We start from the raw sequence: 17933 nt of genomic DNA, 5'->3' as shown, positions 1-17933 counted from the left end.
CCACACCCCTTCAAGAATGCTAATTTCCAACTCTTCTTGAATCTAGTTAGGCTGTTTTGTTTAAAGTGAAATGCCTGGAAGTAGGATGAAGTAGGGGAATATTTTACTTCCTCTACTTTCTTTGGGCATAAAATTGTGGGATCCATGTATAACTTTACATCCATTCTTTTACTTCCAATCTAAAAACCATTTTTTTCTTCTTGGGGTTCAACTCTTACCCATTTACCATTGCAATGAACAGAGCCTTAGCTACAATTCAGGTGGATTAACAGCTGTCCTTGAATCCTGTTTTCAAGTTCCACCATACACATCACCTAGCTGCAGGCCTGTACAACCCCCTCCCCCCCCCCAAAAAAAAAAAAAAAAAAAAAAGAGAAAAAAACTTAAATTGTTATACTGGATCCACATATTCTGAAACTTTATATTTAACTGTCAAAATAAACATAGAATGATCTCTGAACATTTTTAGAACAATTTTCTAAACGATATAGCGACTCAGATCCTGTAAATACTAAGAAGATGATCGAAGTTTAAAACAACCAGAATTTGTCAAGTCCACACTCTGTCTTTCTTATTCGCATGACTTCTATTGAACAAGCTTCAAGAACAAAAAAAACCTTTCTCCTTCAAGCTTTCAACGGTTTCCTTCAGGCTCACCTCCAGAGGGATGAAATTTATCCCCACGCTGTTTGCTTTCTCCTTGGAAACTTGGTAGGTTGGCACATAAGGCTTTTCATCAGCACACCTGCCAAGAATAAAAATCAGTATTTATGTTCTCAATAGAGAGACGAGTATATTTTTGAGACATTAAATCCCAAAATAGGTTTCTTAAGCAACAAAAAGCATTTGAACGGCTCTTGAATAATGAAAATGTATCTCATCAAATTCAATGAAGGAGCAATAGACTGTTGTGACACCATACACAATCTTTTGATAGCATGTCCAAAAGAATCCTTTTTTGTACGCTTTACTAGGTGAAGAGCAACTGAGGTAAGATGCATCTTCTATACTTAAGTTATTGAGGACCATTATCATAGACAAACTGACTGTTTTAGGACTGGTTTGAACATTTACAGAGCATGCATTTCTAAAACTTTTTTTTTCTCCTGAATATTAGCATACTGAGATATCCATGATCTTTGAGAAGGACAAAAAGTTTGTGTAATTAACATGTGACAACATCCCAAAATCCAGAAACTGGAATACATAGTCTAAGAACATTCCAAGCACTGGTGAAGAATTTCAAGACTTGGGACTGTTTGGCTTACATTTGGTGCTCTTCCCTATTTATCATAGAATATCATGTAATACATGTTAAAAGGCGGGCCTTGGTGCAATGGCAAAGGTTGCTCCATTGTGACCATGAGGTCACGGGTTCGAGTCTGGAAACAGCCTCTCTGCGAAAGCAGTGGTAAGGCTGCGTACATTATGACCCTCCCCAGACCCCGCAGTGGAGGGAGCCTCGTGCACTGCGTACACCCTTTTTGAAAACGTAACATGTTAAAAAGCAAGTCAACAACAAAGCAAACTAAGGACATAAAACATATACACATAAATATATTTAGGCACATTATAATACGCGCTAAGTCAAGGAAAGCAGGTAAAAGAAATTATGGACAGGAAGGAAACATCAAAGTGCAACCATGTTAGAGCATAGATCTAAAAATAAGAAAGAGAGATGTTGAACATCTCTATGCAAGAGTAACACAGCCATGTCCAAGGAGCGTCCAGCAGTGTCTAGATGTGTCTGACACTGCATGGGAGGGCATGTAAAAAATCTACAGGGAAATGCATCATACAAATCATATTGAAGTATGAATATAGCTTGGGACTGAAGGAAGTTGAAATATCAAATCTCAGTTCATATATCAAAGTTCAAAATGTAAGACTACACAGAAAACATAATTTACTTGATTAATTGGAATCAATAAAAAGGGATCTAATATATCATCAGAAGTAACTATAATTAATGACAACTAATTTATTTCAGTTGATAATTCAATAACTGCCTCATCAGGTATGAAAAACTTACTTTTCTGGAAGGTGCAAAGTTGGATAAAGTTCACGCAAAGCTTTCACAACCTGTGAATAATGAGCAACTCTCTCGACTAAAACATATCTTCCATTGGCTGAAGGAATCTCAAATGCCTGAATATGTGCATTTGCAACATCTTTAACATTAACCCATCCAAATGATGCATTGGGAAATGTTTGTGCTCCTGCATCAGTTAAAATCATAAGAATAACATATAAAAATAAAATGCGAGTACACACTATAAACTTTTTCTTTCTAAAAACACATAGGAAGCATATTCCCTTAAATAATTATTTAATCCGATAAAAGTTGTCAAGGTGTTGCTTAGGTGATGCCAAGGTGACAAGCTACCCCTTCAGGTCCAAGTTGACCAGTTCCCTTCTATGCCAAGGGATCTAGATTGAATCTGACAACCTTGCCGTCCACGTGTTATAATTTTTGTTTCTCATTTTACCCTTGTATGTTTCTATGATCACAATTTTTCCTGCTTTATGTTTAATATTTTGACCTTTATATGGTGCTCGCTTTAGGCCTTGGCCTCGCCAAAGCATTTACTAGGCATCAACGCAGCTCACCTGAAGCAGATAAATCACTCAAATGGGCTTGCATTATTAGAAATAAACTTTGGGTTGGTAATATATGTGTTGGGACGTTGGTCTAATAGGTTTTCAATGTAATAGACCACTTTAATGGGCCTAAATTATGAGTAGGAGGTAGGAATATGGGATTTAACTTATTGATTTAGCTTGAGTGTTTTATTTCAGTAAGTAATTGTTATTTCCTTGGTTGTTAAGGATAAGATAGTCTTGTATGAATAGAACTCCCATCTCTACATTGGATAGAATTTTAATCATGTGGGACACCTATTCTAACTAGTTAAGATAGAGTTTTACTTATAAAGGACATTAGTCCTATTATGAATAGAGTTCCCTATTTCAAGTATATTTTCCTTTCCTATTGAAAGTACAGTTTTAGTTTCTATCTATTGATGTAAGAGCCATAGAGCACCACATGATTTTGATGAATAAAGAGATGGCTTTACTGTTCATGGTCTGTGTGATTCAGATTCTGGTTGTGTGACTCAACTACCTATTGTGAGATTTCAATACTTCTGGTGGGATTCCAGCAAGGTCAGGTGGTAGATCTGGTCATATATCTCTTCTTACACTTGTTTTTCCATTGATAACTCTGCAACTCAGGCCAGTATTTAATTTCTGTTTTACAGTTTTTCCAGCATAACTTCCTAAATCTGAAATTGATATTTCCTGCAGTTACAGAATTGAGATCACAAGTCTGTCTTCAGATTTGTTAATCGCAGGTCAATCTGAATACTCCAACAGTTTCAGAATTGACATTTGGTTTCAGATCATTAGAGTCCCAATTTGCTGAAACTCTTATGATCGATAGCTTATTTTTTAAAGTTTAAACTACTGGTTTATGCTATGGTTAAAGGTTAATCTGCTACGCTTATAATACAGATCTGTTCACTAAACCATTTCAGTTATCATACTTGTTGCTGATCAGTTTCTGCCAGTATTTTGTCAGTTATTTGAGTTCCTAGTTTTTAGGATCTTAAGTCGCTAATTCTGTAACAGTGCTGGTTCTTGAGATCCAACCATTATGAAGTCCATCTTTGAAAATTGTTCCTTGCTATGTTATCAACCTCATGCCAGAATATCAAATCCATCAGATTTGTTGATTTAGAGTAAATAGTCTTGAATTCGGGTAATTTATTCACTGCGACTCTGGTCCTAAACCTCTAGGCTTCTAAAAACCCATCAGTCACTGCTGTAGCTCGTCCCGGCACCATGACAACTATGAATCTGACTGTCTATATCATTCAACAAACTTTATGGACCATGTTCAAAAAATAGATACACTGCCTGCTTAGGAATTATGTGTGTCAACAAAGGCATAACACAAAAACAAAAAATAATTAGTTATACTGGTTATCACAATATAAATGATTGGTGTCCACCATAACATGACAATAGCAAAGCTTGGTGGATGCATGTGATAGAAGATCCCACACTTGACTTACCAATCAAACTCCAGCATGAAACACGCTAAAAATTAAATTTAATGTTACGCAAATTTAAAAGATCCCAAACCCATCCCAATGGTTAAGTTTCAGCACCAAACAAGTAGGGGAAGTGTCTTAAATGTGACAGATCACAAGAATGCCACTACATTGCATTATTAGGAAATGGCATTTATTTAATGGTGAGAAACTTTAAATTTAATTTTTAGCTTGTTTCATGCTGAAGTTTGACCAGTGAAATGGATATCTTGTTCACTATATCAAATGGACCTATCCAGATCTTCCATGTCTGCCAGAGGCCAGGGACACGACCATATGATGAAATTAAATGCCAGTACCAAGAAGGATGTTTAGCTTTTCCCTAATTATAATTACAAAAAATAAATAAATAAACACAGAGAGGAATTTCTGAAGGTCTAATGTTTCTTAAAAGGGTTATTTCCGTAACCTTCATGGTCGAACCAGAACAAGTTGCTCCATTTTCCCAAAAGCTTGTATTGAGAAATTTCACTGTATAGAAGCAGTACCTTGGTACAACTTAACTCATAACCTGGCAATCCAGTAACCTTTCATTTTCGATAGATCCATAGTTTGGTCAATTAAGTTAGCTAGATCTCACGGATCTCTAAAGGGCTCAATCCCCAAAAGGAAGACAATTGTGTTATCTATGTTAAAATTCTGAAGCAGGCTCTGACCAACCTGAAAAGAATACTACTAGTCATTCATATCCAACACAGAAAACAATTTAGGCAAATAAGAATGAGGAAAATATTTTACTTGCTGTGATTGGAGAGAGGGTTGTGAGAGAAAAGAAAAGGTGTTGGGGGGAGGGGGAAGGGAGAGGGAGAAAAGAACTTAAATAATACGTAAGCATACCATTTATTATGTTCAGAATTGCTTCAGCACTTGTATTTAGTGTTGGCTGTAAAAGAGGACCAATCACCATGGCCGGATTTATTGTAACCATGTCCATCCCCTTCTCTTTTGCAAATTTCCAGGCAGCCTCCTCAGCCAAGGTCTTCGAAAGTACATACCACATCTATAAGGGAACAAGAAGCTCATTAGGTATAATGGACCAGTCATTAGTAAATCCACAATACAGTAATATTTTCATTTTGGACCATCAGCTTAAAATACATTATCCTTGAAAAATCCATAAAAAAATTTCAAAAACAAGTAGTGGAGCAGAAGATTGAAATGTCAAAGACATTCATAGAACCAGTCGAAGACCTCATGAACCTCAACAATGCACAACCACACACCTTCATCTCTTTGCAAAACGCTGGATCTGAAAACCAAGTCTCATCAACTACCACATCTGGAGTTCGAGGTTTTCCATTGTATGCAACTGCAGCTACAGAGGATGTTACAATCACTCTTTTAACAGATGGAGCTTTTGCACAGGATCCAAGAACATTAAGAGTCCCCTTTAATGCAGGATCAATTAATTCAGCCTGAAATGCAGAGTGAAACAGAGAATGAACATTAATCAGAACAGTCACAGATGTTTAATATGAATGTAGGATATTTATAATTGTAAAACAAAAGGTTAATACATAGGGAAATGATTTAACTACATGATGAAAATCCTGAGACCTCAACTAGATCCATTTCCAACAGTCCAATGGTTACCCAGATGCTAGTCAACATTAATTTCAGAAGAAGCAACCACCCATTATGGAGCCGAGGAAGACAAACAGAGATGCCAAACAGCATTAAACAGCCAAAAATAACCTATGTGAAAGTTCATGGACAATCTAAACAGCTCTTCCCTTCCGGTCACTCACAATATGGGTTCAGGGCTCATATGTTTAGCTGGGAATTTTAATTTGGCCTCAATCAATGAGCTCAAGTGGTCCTTGGTTGCAAAACTGAGTCAAGTTCAGATAAGTTTCTACCTTTGAAGCCAGTAGTCAGTCATGATTAAAGCAGTTTTTACATCGAAGGTTTTTCTCACAATCACAGCTGGTCACTATTTGAGCTGCAATGTCAATAGAACATGAGAGTAGAAGTTCAAGAAGTCCAGTCTAGTTTTGAGCTTGTGTTTTAACGTGTCCAATGCAATTAGGATTTTATAATGATAACAATGTAGAACTACACCCATTATACTCAAGATTAAGTTGATTAAAGTATTTGTCACTTACTTGGCCATCTAATGACTGGGAATTGTGAAGATTATGGCTTGCGGACTAGCACTGATCCATCACTTGAAGGATTTAGGTTTGTGGTAAACTTACAAAATAAATGACCCCAAGATAAACAGTCCATTTAACTTATCTTTCTTTTCTCTCCTCTATGTACTGAAATTTCCACTGAAAATCCAAAGGAGACCTATACAAACTAAAATTCCTTTCTTATGTTAGATCTGATCTCATGTTTACTGTTGCTCAATGGACTTGGAAACAGGTTGGCAGTGAAATTAAAATGGAGGAGGCTGATCGGTAAAATCTTTTTGGCTCGGTCCTGATGTCATGAGCTCAAACCCCCCTCCCCCCCGCCGGCAAACACCCCCCCAACCTCCACCACCACCATCCTCTGCCCCCTCCGGTACCACCATCTCCTCACCCCCTCCATCTCCATTCCCCCTTCCACCACCCCATTCACTCCGCCATCTCGCCCCCCTCTCCTGGCTCCAACCTCCTTCCAGGACCGCAATCCTGGGCCTCTCTAGTCTCTCAACCTTCACCCTCTTCTAGCTCTGGTCATTCACTGCACTTCGTTCAGCCTGCCTCATCTGAAGATGGCTCCTCCTTTGCCCTCTGTCCAAACAACATCCTGTCTCCTGAAATATCCAAACGGCAGTCCTGCTTTGTTGGACATTTCCTGGGCTCTCGTCCTTCCTTAACCAAATAGTGGAAAGCTCAAGGCATCCTGGGCACCTTCCTCCTAGATAACAGTGTCTTCATTTTCAAGTTCTTCTCCGACGAGGCTAAAGCACGAGCTCTGGATGGTGCTCCCTAGCTTGTTGGTTCCAAGCCAATCTTCCTTCGCCAGTGGAACCCCTACATCCAACTCCACAAGGTTGACCTCAGCTCTATTCCCTTGTGGATTGCCCTACCTGGTCTTCCTCTTCAATATTGGAGTCCTGATGGCCTTAGCAGAATTGGTTCTATCTTGGGCTATCCCCTATACAAAGATGCTCGCACCCATCGCTTGGATAGGCTATCTTTTGCTAGGGTGTGCATTGACTTCTCTGCTGATAACCCTCCCCCTTCCTCCATCACAATTGTGGAAGAAGATGGGTTCTCCTTTGAAAAACTTGTCAAATCCGATTGACTCCCCCCCCCCCCCCACTGCATCCATTGCAGAGTCTTTGGTCACTCCTCCACCAATTGCTCCGGCAAATCTGCTATCACTGTTCCTGAAGGCATTACTGCATCCACTGTACCTGAAGGCAAATCTGCTTTCTCTGTTTCTGAAGGCTTGCCGGCTCCCCCCCCCCCCCCACTGCATCCAATGCAGAGTCTTTGGTCACTCCTCCACCAATTGCTCCGGCAAGTCTGCTATCACTGTTCCTGAAGGCATTACTGCATCCACTGTACCTGAAGGCAAATCTGCTTTCTCTGTTTCTGAAGGCTTGCCGGAATCTTCAACGTCGCCGGAATCCTTTACTTCTCTGTCTTCTCTCTCGGTTCCATCATCGACCCCAGTAACTGCTCCGATGGAACCAGCAAGCTCCGTCATCTCTCTGTCGTCCATTCCGGTTCCATCGTCGACTCCAGAAACCCTTCTGATGGAATCGACGGGCCCCCTGCCCTTACTGGCTCCTCTCCTGGTTCCATCGTCGACCTCAGCACCTCCTCCGATGGAATCTGATATCCCCGCAGGTTTAGAGATCCAGCCTGGACCACCGTCACATGCTTCGATCGACTCGTATCCCCGTGGAAGATCTCCAACCCGTCACCGCTGCTGGAACAACCATTGTCGTCGCCACCGCGACAAGTCTCCACCTCTAGCCGAGGCCTCGATTGCTGCCCCCGACATTGGCGCTGCCTCTGCCACTGGGATTAGCTGTGAGATGTCTGCGATAGTTGCAGAAGCCCTCGACCAGTCGCTGCTGACGTCTCACCAACCACGGCTGGAAGATACGCCTGGCCTCGCTATCTCCCCCTTACCGGAAATGGTCTCCTGCATGTCTGATTTTGTTGCTAAGAGTAACCTGGGTAACGCCCCTTGCCATTTGCACAAAAGTCTCTCGACTGTTCAGTCTCGGTATGACCCCCCCTCTCCTTCGTCTTGTTTTATTCCCCTATCCCCTGGTTCTTTTACATTTCTACCCCCACTTTTACCCACCCCCTCTTTGCCCCCAACACGTCACCATCCCCCTTTACACCTCTCTCGTCCCAGTGCGCTTCAGCCCCTCCCCTTGCAGGGCCCATCTTCTCGGCCCAATCACCACCCCTCTCCCCCACTTACCCTCAGTCCATTAATCATGCCCACCCAAAACCCAGTACCCAGCCCACCTATATCAACTTTCCTACCCCAATCCTAAGCCCACCAATGAGCTCAACCCCCCACCCACCCTCAGTCCCACTACCTTTGACCATCTTTGTGCCCCCCAAACCCTCTCCCGTTCCACCTCTGTGCCACCCATCCCTTCCGTGGAACCCCCTTTGTCTCCTCCCCCCCCCCCCCTTCCCCTTCCCAGTTAGCCCGTTCAGCTTGGTTCCACCCCTTCCTTCCTGGGGTGGCTTTGCCCCTCCCCTCTTGCAGGCCCCTTGTAGCTAGCCCAGCTGTTGCCTACGCCCGCAGGCGTCACAGGAGCACTCCTCCTAGGATTTCGGTGCCCCCCCATCCCATTAGTCTCCATGTTTTCTGGCTTTCTTTGGAACGTCCGTGGTCTTAATTCCTTGGCCAAGCACCTCGAGATTCGTTCCTCCATCAAATCCTCCAACTCTTCCTTCTGTGCTCTCCTTGAGACCCGTGTCCTCCAGGACAACACGTCCCGCATCGCTGCCTCCGTTGCTCCTTCTTGGTCCTTTCTGTCCAATTATAACCACTCTCCTTCTGGCAAGATCTGGATTCTCTGGGATCCCTCCAAACTCAGTATCTCCCTTTCCCACTCCTCTTCCCAATTTGTCCATCTCTGTGTCTCCTTTCACAACTCACCCTCCCCTTTCTATATCTCTGTGGTCTACGCTTCTAATCAGGCCATTGACCGTCTTCCCCTCTGGGCTGATCTCTTCCTCCTCAAGGCCGGTATGGACTCCCTCCCCTGGGGAATCGGCGGAGATTTTAATGTGGTCCATTCCCAGCTTGAGAAATTAGGCTGCAGGCCCATTGATCTCTCGGTGGTGGACCCTTTCAATGATTGCATTGAGGATCTTGGTTGGACGACCTTTGTTGGTCCGGCTCCCCTCTCACTTGGCACAACCATCGTGTCGGTCCGGACCGTATCGCCTGTAAACTTGACCGTTTCCTTGTCAATGAAGCTTGGCTCTCCTCCTTTCCCCTCTCCCACGCCTCTTTTCTTCTTTAGGGTCTCTCTGACCATTGCCCCTGTCTCATCCACATCCAACCTTACTCCTCCTTTGGTCCCAAGCCTTTCAAATTCTTTGACATGTGGACTTCTCACCCCCTCTTTCACGGCACTATCGTGAAAGCTTGGCGCATCCCGGTCTCGGCCCTTGATTGCCCTAGCTAGAAAGCTTCGCAATGCCAAAGTGGCCCTCCGCCGTTGGAATCTCTCCACCTTCGGTAATATCCCTTCCAGGCTTTCTTCTTGTCGGTCGGATCTTTCAATGGTCCAATTTAAGCTTCAGTCCGATCCTCTCAACCTGGGCTTTGCCGCTGATGAAAAGCGTCTCTCCGAAGAGCTTTCTTCCCTCTCCCTGCTCGAGGAGAGCTTCCTGCATCAAAAATCCCGCTCCAAGTGGCTTGAACTTGGAGATTCGAATTCTGCGTATTTCCATCGCTCTCTTAAAGCCAGGCAGAACTCTAACTCCATCACCCAGCTTACCGCCGCTGATGGATCCTCCCTCACTTCCCCCCTGATATTAAAGAGGTCGCCTCCTCCTTCTTCTCCTCTCTCTTCAACCCCTCCCTCCCCCCTACCCCTATCCCGCTGGGGCTCATTGATAAATTCATCCCCTCTTCCCTCTCCGATTCCCTCATCGCCATTCCCTCCAATGAGGAAATCTCTTTGGCTATCCTCTCCCATAAGGCCAACAAAGCCCTTGGCCCAGATGGCTTCAGCATGGGGTTTTTTCTAAGCCGCTGGGACTCTATCAAAGGTGAGGTATTCAAAGCTATCCGCAGTTTCTTCTTCAAGCCGGATTAGCTTCCTCAGATCAACCAAACCTTCATTTGCCTCATCCCCAAAAAAGATGGGGCTTCTTCTCTGTCCGATTTTCAGCCCATCTCCCTTTGCAACCTCATCTACAAGTTCATTGCTAAGATTCTCGCCAACCGAATCAAGCTTGACATCCCCTCCCTTTTGTCCCAACCAATCGGCCTTCATCTCTGGCCGAAGTATTGCGGACAATATTATTCTCTGCTCTGAGATTGTTCGTGGTTTTGACCGCAAATCTCACTCCCCCGCGGTCCTCCTGAAAATTGTCCTCCACAAAGCCTTTGACTCGATCCGTTGGGACTTCATTTGTGATGTTCTCTCCCTCATGGGTTTCCCCCCTGTCTTTGTTCGTTGGATCCATGCCTGCATCTCGTCCCCCTCCTTCTCTGTGCTAGTCAATGGCACCCCTGCAGGCTTCTTCCGCTCCAAGGTTGGCATTCGCCAAGGCTGCCCTCTCTCTCCTGTCCTCTTCTCCCTTGCCTTAGAAGTCCTGTCCAGAAGCCTCCAAGCTAAGACGGACCTCCATCTCATTTCTCCCCTCCCTAAATGCAAACACAGCAATCTCTCCCATCTGGCCTTTGGAGACGACCTGATGATCTTCTCCAAGGCCTCCCACTCCTCTATCTCTGTCATCATGGACTCTCTTCATCTCTTTGAGTCTCTGTCCGGGCTTCTTGTCAACCTTCTCAAGTCCAAAATCTTCCTCTCTGGTATCCCGGATTCTTCCAAAGAGGCTCTTCGTCAGCTCACTAGCTTCACTATTGGCTCCCTTCCTGTCACCTACCTAAGCCTTCCCCTGATCACTGCCATGCTCTCTAGCCACCACTGCACTTCTATGCTCGATAACATTCGCAAGCTCCTCCAGCTCTGGAAAGGTAAGCTCCTCTCCTATGCTGGAAGACTCGAATGCATTCCCTCAGTCCTCCAAGCCTCTTACATCTACTGGACCGGTATTTTCAACATCCCTAATTCCACCATCAGGGCCATTGAACACATACTCAATGCCTTCCTTTGGAAAGGAAAAGATACCACCAGATTTCTCTACCCGACCAGCTGGAAGTCCATTTGTCTCCCCAAATCAGAGGGTGGTCTGGGCCTCCGCCGCATTCGTGACTCTAATGCGACAGACATTCTCAAGCTTCTGTGGAAAATCTCTTCTCACCACAACTCTATCTGGGTCACCTGGGTCCAATCCTACCTCCTCAAGTCTGACTCCATTTGGACAATCAAAACCCCGACTGACTCCTCTTGGATCTGGCGGAAGATCCTCTCCCTCCGCCCCCTTGCTCTCCAGGGCATCTCTTGCTCCATTGCGGATGGCACCTCCACTTCCCTCTGGCTTGACCCTTGGCACTCTCTTGGGATCCTCTACAACCTGCTTGGTCCTAGAGCAATCTATTCCTCTGGCCTCCCTGAGGATGCAAATGTCTCCACCCACATTTCTGATGGCCGCTGGTCTCCCCCTCCTAACCTTAATCCATCCATCATCACTCAGATCTGGGCATCTCTCCCCCCCATCCAGCCCAACACTCCCCGTCATGTGGACCGGGTTAACTGGCTTCCCTCATCCAAAGGTATCTTCACCTCTTCTTCTGCTTGGAACCTCTCTAGGGACCCTAGCCCTCTTGTTCCCTAACACAACCTAGTCTGGTTCAAGGGCCACATTCCCCGCCACAGCCTCACTGTTTGGAGAACCCTCAGACATTGCCTGCCTACCCAAGCTTTCCTCATCCACCGCACCATCCCAGCTTCCCCCGATTGTAACATTTGCTGGATTAGCCAAGAAGGCACCTCTCACCTCTTCTTCGACTGCCCCTTCACCTCCACCATCTGAAACAAGGCCTTGTCTTCCATCTGGCTGCGGACTAGAAGAGTTAGGAGCTTTGACCGTGAATGGCTTTGGTTGCTCAAGAATTTCCCAGGGAACTCTATTTGTGACACTATTGGGAAGCTTGTTTTTAGCGCTGCAGTTCACCATATCTGGTTGGAGAAAAATATTAGGAGATGAACTTCCAAATCTAGATCTTTCGATACGATTTGGAAAGCCATCTCCTCCGATGTTTCGTCCAAGCTTAGCTATATCCGGCAGCGACATTGCAAGGACAACTTCAGAAACAGACATATTTTGATTTTTTTTGGGGCCTTGATACTGCCCTTCTGCGGCCTCCCTCCTCTGCGTAGGCTGGCTGGCCGCCTCCCCCCTCCCCTCTCTTTCTGCTTCTTTTCTTTTCTTTTCTTGTACATTGGTTCCCCTTTCCTTTCCCCCTCTCGGGGTTCGGTAATATATTCATTTACCAAAAAAAAATGGACTTGGAAACAGGATTGGTCTCAATCAAGAATATTGACAGAATAATTAGAGTCCAATTTCTCAAGGAGTCTGGCTTGGTGACCCCCCTTCCTCTCCCCCCCCCCCCCCCCAAAGAAAGAGAGAGAGAGAGAGAGAGAAAAAAAATAAAAGGACTTTACATTCTAGTACAATGATTAAACATATATCCACATGTTTACAACTTTACATAAATATCGATGCAGTACATTAACATCTACACATAAAAATGACTTTTTGTGGGCCATCGTGTGTTTGGAGGTAATCTCCGATAGATATGTGTGCAAACAAAGATATGCACATACATTTTAGGATGGAAAAGGTGGCTGTTTTTGTGCTTTAGCACTGCATGCAGTGTTTGGAACTTGCCAAATGACAGGGGGAAAACTTGAAGAGCAGGATGGGCACTTTTTGGGTTGCAATCCCAAAGAACTCTGTATATATTTTCTCTGTATTCACTCTTCAACACACCTGAGAACCATTGATGGCCCTTAGTTCAGTGGAAACCCAATTGACAGTTTTTAGGTAAGAAAGAATGAAAAATAAATTCCCTAACTTGTATATTCATCAGCTACATGCCCAAACTAGTTCAGAACAACAACTCCTACCTGTTTTTCACAGCAGTAACCTGCTTCAAACTAGCTCTGACATGCAGCATCTGAGTTTGCGGCTCAAAATTTGTCTCCCTATTCCTCAAGTTATTCCTTTCCATGAGGCAGGTTTCAGCGCTGTATGTCTATCCCAAATGACAGAATCAATCACTTGTTCAGGTGTCGTTTTATTGTGAAGGATAATGTTGAAGGGATACTATTAGTAGCATGAATTGAAAGCACAAGAATCAAGGGCCATCGAGCTTATTTTTATAACAGAGCTGTACATGCAAGTGAACAGTTGTTGAATGTACTCCCATTTATTAGTTCCAGTAAAATTGACATGAGAAAAAGAATACTCCCTCTGTGGAACATGACTCATTCAAACTAACAGGATCAAGTTGTAACAGAATTGAATTGCCTCAGATCATTTGTTTGCATCTTAATTTAATTATACAATTTTATTTATTAAAAGAAGTGAGGGGAAAAAAAAGACAAAAGAGTTTCCGTTTCAGGATTCTGGCAAAAAATGATTGTTAATTATTCACACATGATTTCAGGTACCCCGTGCATTTCTTTCTTTCCCAATGCTATTTGGATCAAAGTTCAGTACAATGACTTGACTACCAGATTCGTTGATTCTCACATATATGGAGACCAAAAGGGGTATATACACATTACACCAAGCTAGCTTGTCCAGTAACTCATGAACACAGTTTTGAACCTCAATTTGTAAGAATGCAACTTGGACCAGTTAGGTTGGGTTGTGAGCCACCCCAAGCCCAACCCAATGTATTCATTCCTTAACTCATGTGGATATCAGGGTGGTTGGCTGAAGAAATATCAGCTCCAATTGCAATTTTTAAGAAGCTAAAAGTACATTATGTTGAGCTTGGAAAGGCTTGAACTAAAATCTTATCAATTTTCAGAACATTCTTATCCCTAACCAATTAATAAAGTTGATAAAGGAAGCATTATAATGCATAATGCATATGGTCAGGCTCTGGTTCCCAAAGTCTCAAGGACATTTTCAGCGAAAGTAAAACTGAGGTCTGGAAATGCTTCCAAAATCATTCCATAGACAAAGTTAGGCCCAAGTTCAGGTAGACTCAGAGTAAGGCAGCTTGCAACTCTCAGAACTTTCCCTATCAAATACAAATCCAATGTAATTTCTTCAAAATGATAAAATTAAATAAATATCATCCACACATGAACAAGACAGTGTAAATACCATTAAGCAAGAGAAAAAGCTTATAATCATGCAGAACAAAACCAAAAGAGGAAGGGGGTGGGGAAGGAAGTCCAGTGCAGTATTATAGGATAAGTTCTTTATACAACTGGAAATCGAAAATAACAGTAAGGCTGTAAGGCATGATATGAAAAATGAAGCAATAAAGCCTTGACAGTAAACAAAATTATGAAATGAAAAATAAAAGTTGAAACTATCTCAAGGGATGTAATAGGAATGAACCTGTGGGTCCGTGACTGCATGGTAAAATGGAGATGCTGTATGAAAAACACCTTCACATCCATCCACTGGAGAATCAAATGATCCTTCTTCCAATAAGTTTGCTTTGAATAAACGAAGTCTTTCCTTGGCCCCATCAAGAGCAAGTAAATGTTCAGTCCTCTTTGGATCATCTGCAACATCATATGAACTGAATTTAAAGAAAAACAACAAGAAGACTCACACGTGTTATTCCAAAGAGTCATGATGGAAAAGCATGACGATAACTGAGTGACTTTTTATTCGTGGTTCATCCTTTGATCTGGAAATATGAATTTACAAGGACTTTCTATTATCAAATGCAGAAAAGAAAATTAATGAAAGAAGTTGACTAACACATTGAATTTAATTTAGTAGGAAATAAAATGCCTTTAATGTCCTCGGATGAGAATAGCATGTTTTATGGCATAAAAAACAAATAGAAACAGTTCCAAGATATATATTGATTGCTTAGAATAACAAAACTGAGAGGGCAGGCCTCAGGGCAATGGTAAGGTTGCTCCATTGCGACCTAGTGGTCGCTGGTTCAAGTTGAGAAACAGCCTCTCCACAAAGCGGTAAGGCTGGGTACATTATGATCCTCCCCAGACCCTGCAGGCTGGAGCTTCATGCAGTGAGTAGGTTCCATGTGATGAAAGAAAAACTATGGTAGACCAAACATCATTTGCAGGCAGGACCCTTTAAGAATACCTGGATTCTGGACTGAGTAAAGAAACTAGAAAAAAGAGACCAATATGGATGGGAAATACAAAGGGCTATGTATTCATCAACAACACTATAAAGTTAGAAGTTGCAACATTAAATGTCAGTGAGGAACAGAGGTATTAGCATACTCTAGTTATCATATTTGCCATTTCTAATCAAGCCAACCTATCGGTTCATTCAAATCATGACCTTAAGGGGCATATAATGTTACTGGTTGACCAATTTTTGTCCATGACAGTTTGAAACTCGACATTCTTCATTTCCAACAATGGCACTACAATCCGCAAAACTATAGCTGCTATAGCAGTTAATAAAATTCATCATTTACAGGTAAAAAAGGCTAAAAGAATTCAGAAATTATTAAATATGTGTGTGACCAATCACCTTAGAAACAAAATTGCATTCTTTCTTTACAGCATGGGATGTGGTGACGACCCAGATTATGATCGTCAGACCTTCTGAGGTGATTCATGACAATACCAAAATGAGAGAATCGAGTGTGAAACAAGGTTTTTGGGATCCTTTAAGTTTCTACACAACCTATTTGAGATAATACCCATTTGCAAGTGTAACACTTCATCTCAACGATCGTGTCAAGGGCAGCCATAATAACCCCAGCACTCAAATGAAAGGGTGGATTCGAGATGATAAGGGCAATACCCTGTAATGGGTATCCTATAATTCCAACCAGAATCGAAATAGAACTAATTGAAGACTCTAGTAAAGTAGGCCAGAATCAATTCTCAAAATAGAGTATAGACAATAGATCAGCTACGAGACAGTAAATATGAAGCACAGTAAATTGAATAAGAAATTAATAATAGATAGATAGATAGAGAGAGAGAGAGAAGATATATACTGACTTGGGTCGCGAACAGAAGCTTTAACAGTGTATCCTTTGGAGAGCAAAAGCTTCACCAGCCATGAGGCGATGTACCCAGAAGCGCCTGTGACGCAGACCATCTTCCCAGCCCCGCTCATTGTCTCTGATTCCTTGATTCCCTTGTGGAGTTGGGGTCACTATTTGGTTGCTGATATGGAACAACAAAAGAAATGGTGACAGAAGGAAGAAATGTATACTCTATAAGTAGGCAGCGTTTGCGCACCCCTAAATTACACTTGTCAACGAAATTAACGTCATGCATGACTCATGTCATGGCCCTTTTGTGAAACTAGGATTTCGACCAGGTTTCGATCAGGTCAAAACCGAGTTTTTGTCGAAATCAAGGATTTTTTGGGAAATTTTCAGCGCCCCACCCCCTATGTTGGAGATTTGGAGCCCAGTATTAATGCCAACCCATTAAGTCTTAAAATTTGAGTTTGAACCCAAAAACTAACGGACATCACTTGGGAACAGTTAAACAATGACGTCAGCTTGTAAATTAAAATTTAATTCCAATGTTGCCCTTCCCATTTCAAGTGTAAAACCCTTATTTTCATCGTCTTCCTCAGTCTAGCTTCTCCTCTCTGCTACTCTCTTCTCTGTCTTTGAAAGCTTGCACCCTACTCTCTTCTCTTTCTTCTCTGTCTTTGAACGCTTGCACCCCACCTTAGTCGAACGAAGAAGAAGGCGGCTCGCATCAACTACTACAACTTCTCAAAATCACCTCTCCAATTTTTCCAGCGGCTCAAACTCATCTCTCCAACCTACTGTTCACCTCTGCAACTCTGCTCCATGTCTTGGCACACATTCCGACGACCAAAGAGAAGGAGACGAAGCTCTGAAGGAACAACTTCACTCCAAATGTAAGTTCTCACAAAACCAGACTTTTCAAAATCGAATTTTTTTTCCCCTAACCTACCTGTGTAAATGCAATTTACACAGGTTTAATGGAGTTGGGTGTGCTGAGTTTGTCTAAGAAGCTGGTTTAAGCTTTGGAGGGAGAGTTGTCCTTTTCAATTTCTTATCTAAATCGGATTTAACCAACTGAATCCTAACAATGAACAACTGAACCATGTAGATAGAGAGAGAGAGAGAGAGACCATAGGAAGAAGAAGGAGGAGGAGGGGACAATGAGTTCAATAATTTCAGATTCTTAGATTAACACTTTTCGAATAGTTTAGTAATGGGTCCTTTTTTACGTAAGTTTTCTCTGCTCCCTTCTTTAGGGATTATACTTAATTGATTAATGAGGACCCTCTAAGCAGTCGTGAACAGAAAGACAAGTTTTTACACATGAAGTGGTTTGGATCTTGGATTATCAAGAACTTGAACCATCCCCCCCCCCCCTCTCTCTGATTAGATGAAACATTCATGTATTTTTCTTTTGGTAGGAATATTCATGTAGTTTATGTATTAAGAAAGTGCTTTAATTTTGAATTTTTCCCCTCTGTGCTGGAAAACTAAATATGGGTTAGGCAAGGAATAATTTAGAACTCCATTTAGGACTAAATTAATAAAGCCCAGCCAGACCAAATGATTGAGATCACTTGTGTCGTC

At 42.6% G+C, this 17933-nt stretch overlaps 1 protein-coding gene across 1 annotated transcript; it reads right to left on the bottom strand.

The window, feature by feature from the left end:
* Positions 1–582: 582 nt before the first annotated feature.
* Positions 583–16522, bottom strand: LOC122642241 (phenylacetaldehyde reductase-like). The gene is made up of 6 exons (XM_043835683.1): positions 16357–16522; positions 14753–14922; positions 5339–5530; positions 4953–5115; positions 2033–2219; positions 583–745 (listed from the first exon to the last, which is right to left on the bottom strand). The coding sequence occupies exons 1-6, from the start codon at positions 16472–16474 to the stop codon at positions 601–603; spliced, it is 975 nt and encodes a 324-aa protein (XP_043691618.1). The 5' UTR covers positions 16475–16522; the 3' UTR covers positions 583–600.
* Between the last annotated feature and the right edge of the window lie 1411 nt (positions 16523–17933).

Source organism: Telopea speciosissima, chromosome 10 (assembly GCF_018873765.1).
Source record: "Telopea speciosissima isolate NSW1024214 ecotype Mountain lineage chromosome 10, Tspe_v1, whole genome shotgun sequence".
NCBI classification, from domain to species: Eukaryota; Viridiplantae; Streptophyta; class Magnoliopsida; order Proteales; family Proteaceae; genus Telopea; species Telopea speciosissima.
This window is presented reverse-complemented; position numbering and strand designations above follow the sequence as displayed.